General features: G+C 43.8%; 1 protein-coding gene across 1 annotated transcript in view; it reads left to right on the top strand.

Annotated features, from left to right (window-relative positions):
* Window positions 1-924: 924 nt before the first annotated feature.
* Window positions 925-8,344, top strand: part of ZNRF3 (zinc and ring finger 3) — a 153,695-nt gene continuing 146,275 nt past the window's right edge. The window contains exon 1 of the mRNA XM_083151488.1: window positions 925-1,453. Coding sequence (XP_083007614.1) covers window positions 1,235-1,453 — 219 coding nt within the window. The 5' untranslated portion in view covers window positions 925-1,234. The remainder of the gene's footprint in view (window positions 1,454-8,344) is intronic.

The raw sequence follows: 8,344 nt of genomic DNA, 5'->3' as shown, positions 1-8,344 counted from the left end.
CGGGGCGTATGCATAGGGAAATGAGGCTAAGTAGCCCCTCACGCCCCTATCCACCCCCTTTGCGGCGTTAAAAAAAATTGTGCGGCGATTTCGCCTGCACATGCGCAGAGTGCCCTCTGCACATGCGCAGAGCGAAAACATCGGCGGAACGGCCGCATGCGGCCGTTACCGCTTAGAACAGAATAAGGGCCTTTGTGAGCTGTGCGCGGGAGCACGCATCACATCACCCCATCGCACCGTGTATGGGCACCTTTAACCAACCAGATTTAAAAGAAAAAAAAATCTCAATAATGACAAACAAGAGTTTAAATTAAACAGATGGTAACTCAAAAATAAACACACAAACCTGTAAAAAAAAAAAATGCTTGAAAACCATTAAGAAAACCAACATGTTTGTTGTCCAAACAGTGATGTGAATGGAGTGCCGGTGGTGTAGTAGCTCTCCCCCCTCCTCCTCGTAGTGAGTGTGTGAGTGTAATGTGTGTGAGTGTGTGTGTTCTCCCAGCCGCTCACCGCTCAGGTGTCCTCATTACGCAGAGTTCTCCCTTTGATCTTTGTACTCCCACTACTTTCTCTCTCTATCACTCCCATTCTCCCCTCCTCCCCTGCACACAGTGATAATGGAGGAGACACTAGCTCCTGGAAATAACAAACAATCCTGCAATAAGTAGAATAATGTGAAGTTGCTTCTCTTTCCCTCTCCGCCTGCTGCTTATTACAGTCAGCGCTTGTGTTCCTCTGTCTCCGCTCACTGGCACCCCCTTCCAGGCCTGGGAGTGGATACAGCGGGGTCAGACAGATTTGCTGGGCGGGGACAAACCCTTTTGGGTAAAAAAAAAAAAGAATGAAAAAAAAAAGAAAGAGAATCACGTGGATGAGATGAAAGGGATGCCGCCGCCTGGCAGGGAGAGAGGGAGAGGGGGGAGCAGCAGCAGCGAGAAGAGAGAGCGAGCGAGAGAGAGAGAGAGAGAGGATCTCTCAGCCATGTAACTAGTGACAAAAGCCGCGATGGTGAGATGATCGGGCTGCTGTCTCCGATGTGATCCCTCCTCCTGCAGCAGCAGCAGCAGCAGCGGGGATCTCTCTGGCTATCGGCTACAACCGCTTGGAATCCCGCGGTGCGTGTGTGCCTGTGTGCGGCCGGATTACCCCAAACAGCGGATCCCCCCTGCGCCCAGCCTCGCAACCACTTTGACATTATGTTCCCGTCGCCTCTGACCCCCCATCCTGCGAGATGAAGCAGCCCTGGATCCGGGGAAGCCGGCCCCTACTCTGGCTGGGCTTGCTGCTGGCTGTGGCCCCCGGGGGGTCCCTGGCTAAGGAGACTGCCTTTGTGGAAGTGGTTCTGTTCGAGTCTAGTCCCAATGGAGATTATAAGACCCACACTACTGAGTTACAGGGAAGGTTCTCCCGGGCTGGAGCTACGATCAGCGCGGAGGGGGAGATCGTGCAGGTAAGGGAGAGCTACTGGCATGGGGGTCTCACCAGGGAAACCCCCCAACCCTCCGCAGCCATCGTGTGCGGGGGTCCGGGCTCCAGAGGGGGCGATCATGTATGATCTTGTGCACATTCCTGCCTGCTAAACCCTCTGCCCTCTCTCTGCATGCCGGGGACACAGCAGAAACTTTCCTCACTGGCAGGGGGTGGGAGTGATTTAGGAAGGGGGCAGTTTGTGTAGTACTTTGGTCACAAGATGGCTTCTATACTACTGAGTTTGTGTACCTCATTGACAATAGGGACAGTGCTATTGAGTAACACACTGTGTGTGAGAGTTGTGCTCAGGAGCCCTTCCAGCTTTACACAGCTCCATGTCCTCTATGCACCATCCATGTACCTCTCCTGAAGCCAATGCAGAATGGTATATAACACAGTCCCAGTCATTTACTGTACATCCAGCTTGAGGTTGTGCTCATTTATTTAGTTCAGAAGTTTTATTTGTATAATTAGTCATAGATGTGTTTAGTCAATTGAATTTCAATATGATTGGGTATGATAAATAATAGATTATAGTATTTTGTTGAATTTGTGCATCTCCACTGGTCACCATAGTCTATTTATTGTAATTTAGGAAAACATGTCATGTCAGAGGTGCTGCCTGTCACATGGCTTGCGCTCAGATGTTTACTTTTCATACAATATCCTGGATAAGAGAAATGCCAATTTAATAGGTTTTGTCTAGACTACATCTACAGGAATCCTAACCATCAAAGACGGTGCTGTGTTGTTAAATTGGATGTGGATTTGATTTCAAACACAATTTCATTTTACTTCTGTGCCAAATTGGATTTTTTTTTTGCGTGTGGATTAATTCCATTCTATGGAAGCCCATGTTCTTTCCTGTATGAAAAAAAGCATTGGGAATTGTTTTAGGAGCCTTGGTGAAGACTATAGCCTGGGATAATCTTTCACAAAAGCACTTGCCTGCAAGATAGAAGTTGGATTGTTAGCTGTGTACACTGCATAGAAGGTAGAGCTTAACCCTTTTGGTGCTGCAAAAGACATATGTGGAAAGTCTGTTTGTAAGGTCAATAGTGTAATAATACCCAGACTGTTAAAAGACACACAACTGCTTTCTACTTATTTTGAAGGTGGTGATAGACTGGCACAGATTAACCGCCTGTGTTTTTTTTTCTTTTTCTCTCTCTCTCTCTGCTTTGCATTTTTTATGCCATGTGCTGTACAGTGTTCTCTGGGCACACAATCCATTTCCATAATAAGATTGCAAGCACTACGGGTCAGAAAGGCTTGGACACTGGGTTGCACAGTAGTAATGTAGTCACAATTGGATTAGAGAAAGTTGCTCATTCACATGGATGGAGATTTAACATCCTGTTCCTTGACTATTTGCATGGATTTATGTTTGTTTTATAAAGTTGAATAGATGTTTGACTTTAATATTAACATTCTTAAGACTTTGCATGTTTAAACCTTTATGGAGTAAATTGCAAGCAATCTTGTCGGGTGGGCCTAGTATTAATTCTGACACATACAGGAAGATGAGGCCAGAGATATTCTGGGGACTTTATTTATGGACGGACATCTTCCTAATGACAGTAACAACAGCAAGATTGTCCCCCTTCACCTGGCTGGCAAATTCCTGATTTGACTAAATGTCCTAGTTACCCTATGCCTATGCGGTAGCAAGTGTTCATTCTAGCATCTGCTATCTTTGAAAACCCATGCAGTTCCTCTTCCTTGCCTGTGGTGTCGCTGTCTGCTGTGGTGTTTCTAACACAGGTTTGGTTTGCATATCAGTGCTGATATACAGACCACACTGTGCTTGAAGCACAACAGCAGACAGCGACACCCCAGGCAAGGAAGAGGAACTGCATGGGTTTTCAAAGATAGCGGGTGCTAGAATGAACACTACTAGCAAGCACATTTGAGTGAGATGTTGGGCGGATTTGCTCTGCACTAATTGATGGCCCCACAACCCACACCCCCTCCCCATTGTATTGACATTTTTACAGGGTTCTAAAGCCTCATACACACTGGAAAATGAAGTGAAAGATATTGTTCAGAAAGGGCTTTCCGATATTGTTGAATATACGCCTTCCCGAGCATTGTTAATGACTATTGATATCTGCTGAAGATGCGTGTCCATTTGTCAATCTAGTCAAGTGACCTGCATGTTTAGCGGGCCCGATGATGTTGCTGTGGCCGATATCATTCAGTGGGAATGCACCATATCGTCCTGCGGCCAATATGGTTAACTATATCGGCCTTGCTAGTGTATATGTGGCCAATTTCATTTTTATTTATGGACCATTTGCTCTTTAGTTACCTATTGTGTGTGTGTGTGTGTGTGTGTGTGTGTGTGTGTATCTAAAATATCAGTATGGTTATCCATTGACTGTAACTAACTTTTCACTTGCTTAGATTGTAAGCTCACGTGAGCAGGGCCCTCTTCTCTCATGTGCTTTTCCTCATTTAAGTCCTCATCACCTTTTGCAATGCCAACAACAGTACCAAACCTCTGGCATTGCCCTCCCGCTGCTTGCTTGTGTACTGTTACTGCTGCTTCAGAAATGTTTATCAGCCATGCCCTGCATTATTTTGTAATGTAAGTCACTTTTTTTCTTGTTCTGTTCATCCTGTCTTGGTTTACTTACTCTGCAAGGCACCGCAGACCCCTTGTGGCGCCAAATAATCAAAGAATAACAACATTTAAGGCCTATAGATTTCAGAAATACATTGTGTTCTGTTCTGTGGATGGAAAAACCAAACCTGCTGCTAAAATCGCAGGTAATAATAATAGTTATTTTTTTTCTCTGATCCTAAAATGAAAACTCAGAAATGGTCTGGATTCATCTTTATAAATGGCTCCCTGCTTTGAACTGATTACTGATAAGAGAATGGTTTTAAGAAATGCATTTTCTGGAGCAGAGTACAATCCTGTGATCTCTGCTTGTTTCTAGCACACTCAGCGATGTATAACATGACCCCTCTGTGTATGCTGTAAGGTGCAGAATAATCTGCACTTCCTCCGCTTCAGCAGAGAGAAAGCCAATAGTAATCCAGCATCTGTGAGTATGAGATGTGAATTAAATGAGAGCATGATCTGATTACTTACCAGGTCTGCTGGAAGTGTGAGGACCTATTGTTGAGTGCAAACACTGGAGGGATCTGCTTTGTGTAAGGTTTTTCCTGTAACTGATACCTACATCCTTCCTCATGCTAATCATTAGCTGTGTAACTAGATACACAGTAGTGGACTTGATAATGTATATTTGGACAGTGATTTCTCAGATTTTTTTTTTTTTTCTTTAATAGTAGTGTGTGAAGAAAAGTGACCTAGTTGTTTCCAGGTGTGGATCAATAGAGTTGGGGGCATATATAATGTCATCAGCGTTTAAGGAACACATGTGGATGTGCGCATTGGTTTTGTTCATATAGAAATTCAAGTTATTTATAACTTGGTAAATGGGTAAAGTTATTTGGATACATTTATGCTGCTGAAAAATTGGATGCATAATTTCTACTGAGAATTGTGTTGTGTTAAAGTAATGGGAGGTATACATTATGAGAGAGGCAGTGGATTGTGGGAGTCACTTGTATTGTATGTTGCTCTGTCTCATCGGCAGTCATTTACCTAAAGGCCTCCATACAACAGAACGTGATTGGACCCATCCGTCCAATCTCGACTGGTCGTGCAACGCATTGTGTGCACGATGTGCACTCCCGCGGGTTGAGGGGTCAGACGTGCTGCACCTCTGATCCGTCGGCTCTCATTGCGGTCAAACGAGTGATTGTATGTTCTTCTAAGCACATACAATCTGTTGTGCGACTTCTCCACGACCTGGTCGCATGTGGATCGTTCTGATGTATGGCCAGCCTTAGGAGATGATAATGGTCATTTTATGAAAGTGTATGTCCAATGCCTATTTTGTGTTACGCATGAAAACTGTACTAGAAAGTATTGGAAAGTACATTCATTACTTGGGAGCTACAGAGAACACTTACCTGCTGAAGGATACATGTTTTTTGTTTGGATATCTCAGGCATTAATCCTTACCAATGACTGTAAGCATCAATAACAAATCCTAAAGAGTTATTAATTTTATCAGTCTGCTGCAGAGAAGCGGAGGTAGTTATATTGTGTGGTTAACCACTTTTTAGTCCATCTGTCCAATGTGAACAAGTCCTCATGCCTGCATACTTTTATTCTTTTCAGGAGTATTGGAGGGGAGGGGAGATGCAAGAGCCCAATGTGGGTTCATAATGGAATTTCATCATTGGGGCAGCAACCTAAAGAATGTAATATGGCCAATCATTGCAGCATGTCAAGGGGGTGGAGCCAAGACAAGACAAGGCATGCACTTGGAGGAGTCTGATAATTAAAACACAAAACATGAAAGGGTTCAGCATTGGCAAAATGGATGGTGTAATGGTAAGCATTAATGCCTCACAGCACTAAGGTCATGGGTTCAATTCTCACCATGGCCCTAGCTGTGCGGAGTTTGTATATTATCTCTGTGCTTGCGTGGGTTTCCTCCGGGTACTCCGGTTTCCTCCTACAATCCAAACGTATACTGCTAGGTAAATTGTCTCACACCAAATTAACCCTAGAATGTGTGGATGTGCGTGTACATGTGGCAGGGAATATATATTGTAAGCTCCACTGGGGCAGGGACTGATGTGAATTTCAAATATTCTCTGTAAAGCGCTGCGGTATATGTGTGCGCTATATAAATACTGGTAATAATTAGCACTGGCTATGCCACTGGCATTAAACATTTTGAATCCAATTTCTTGGCCTGACCCATTGGAATTGGATAAAAAGTGCCCAAATCGCGCTAGTGTATGGGCACCTCAAGCCACCCGGCCTGTAACATGGCAGTTAGGAGATGGTTGGTTATCACTATCTCCATTTTATCACTTTTTTGAAGCTTGGTACATCTGGTCCTTTTATACCCCCCCCCCCTTTTTTGGGGGGCATTGTGAATGTGCCAAAGTGGCACTGCATGCACAGCAATTGAATAATGATCGCAAATGCATAGAGGATTTCATTTGTAAATGAAGTGACCGGTAGTCAGAGTTGGGGGGAGGTAAGCTAGAAAATGCAGGCATTTTAGGAATATTGGCTGGGTACACAGTATACAATCTCTGTACCCAGTGACATCAGTGGTGACAGGGACAAGGTATGGTGCTGACACTTGCCAATGGTGAGGTACAGCGAAGGGTGCCGGAAGGATTAGAGGGAGCCCTTGGTAATGATGGCCTTCCATGATCTGTACGTTCAGGAGGATGATGGAGTTTATAGTTAATGACCCATGTGCCAGCACACATCGATAATGACATTGAGCATGCACACTAAGCAATATTATAAACGATATTGCTCAGAAGGGCCAAAAAAGCAGTTTCCTTTGTAATATCGCTTAGTGTGTATGGAGCTTTAGTCAGCATCTGCAAATTCATTTACACCTTAAGAGGCTCCGACATCTTCAAACAGCTGCTCAGATTGAGACTGCATAGGATTGCTCGGCCTTCCGTTAGTGTGATCTATGGGCAGTATGGATGGTGTAATGGTTAGCATTGCTGCCTCACAGTGCTGAGGTCATGGGTTCGATTCCCACTATGGCCCTAGCTGTGCGGAGTTTGTATATTCTCCCCATATTTGCATGGGTTTCCTCCGGGTACTCCGGTTTCCTCCCACAATCCAAAAATATACTAATTGTGTGTGTGTGTGTGTGTGTGTGTACATGTGGTAGGGAATATAGAGTGTAAGCTCCACTGGGGCAGGGACTGATGTGAGTGTTCAAATATTCTCTGTAAAGCGCTGTGGAAAATGTATGCGCTATATAAGAAGCTGTTAATAAATAAAATCTATGGCTTCCACTTATGTATGTGTGTTGTAAGTTGCGACCGAAATCTCTGCTCCACATTCACCATTGAATCGAGCCCTTTGTACAATTTTTTTTTTTGTAGTACATCTACAGTGTGTTTTGTGTGTGTGTGTGTGTGTGTGTGTGTGTGTGTGTTTTTTTTTATTTCTTTAAATTATTATTCCTAAAGAAACCCATTATACCGTATAAACCTAATATGAATGGAAGATTTTGAGATGCCAGAATCATTTCTCCTTTTCCATGGAAGTATTGTGTGGGGAAACCCCTGCTTTTAGAAAGCCTAAATAGACTTGGAACCATTTGAATATATGGTACAAGCCATGGTAGAATGACTTTTATGGTCTATCTACTGTGATAATGATGTACTCTCTTCGGGAATGGGGAACTTTGTTTTTTCAATGTGCGCTGGAAAAACAAAGTTATGCTTTGATGACTTTGAGACATCTGGGATTTGTTATGAGATTTTTCAATATCTGGTTGTCTCCGTTGGGCTATGTCCTTGCATAATAGAGGCAGGATGGAGTTTGTCTATGTTCACACATAATACAGGTATGATGAGTTTATTGATGTCCTTGCATAAATCAGCTAGGATGGAGTTTATTGCAGTACATGATGTCTAAAGGATCTTGAGATAGATTTTATCTGGGAATAAATCAGAACATTACTGTTAATAGCGGGAAACATTCTAGGTAATTTGTGAACTATTCCCTGCAAAATATCATTATTTATGACACACAATCATTTGCTGTAAATCAGGGAGACATCAGAGACATGCACCGAGGCTGAAGGTGAGTGGGGCCCATCACTACGACTTCCAATCTAAAAGAAACATGAATCCTGTTTCTCTAACGTCCTATGGGATACTGGGTTCAATACTTTGGGGATAGAGTTCCTCCGCAGGAGAGACTGGCACATTAATGTGCAGAGCTGACCCTGCTGCAGGACCTCCGTCCTGTGTGGGGTCTGTCACTGCCAGCATTGAGATTTTTTCAACTTGT

Source organism: Crinia signifera, chromosome 1, assembly GCF_055691185.1.
Source record: "Crinia signifera chromosome 1, ASM5569118v1, whole genome shotgun sequence".
Taxonomy (NCBI): Eukaryota; Metazoa; Chordata; class Amphibia; order Anura; family Myobatrachidae; genus Crinia; species Crinia signifera.
The sequence above is the reverse complement of the archived record's forward strand: the minus strand, read 5'-3'. Positions and strand labels throughout refer to the sequence as shown.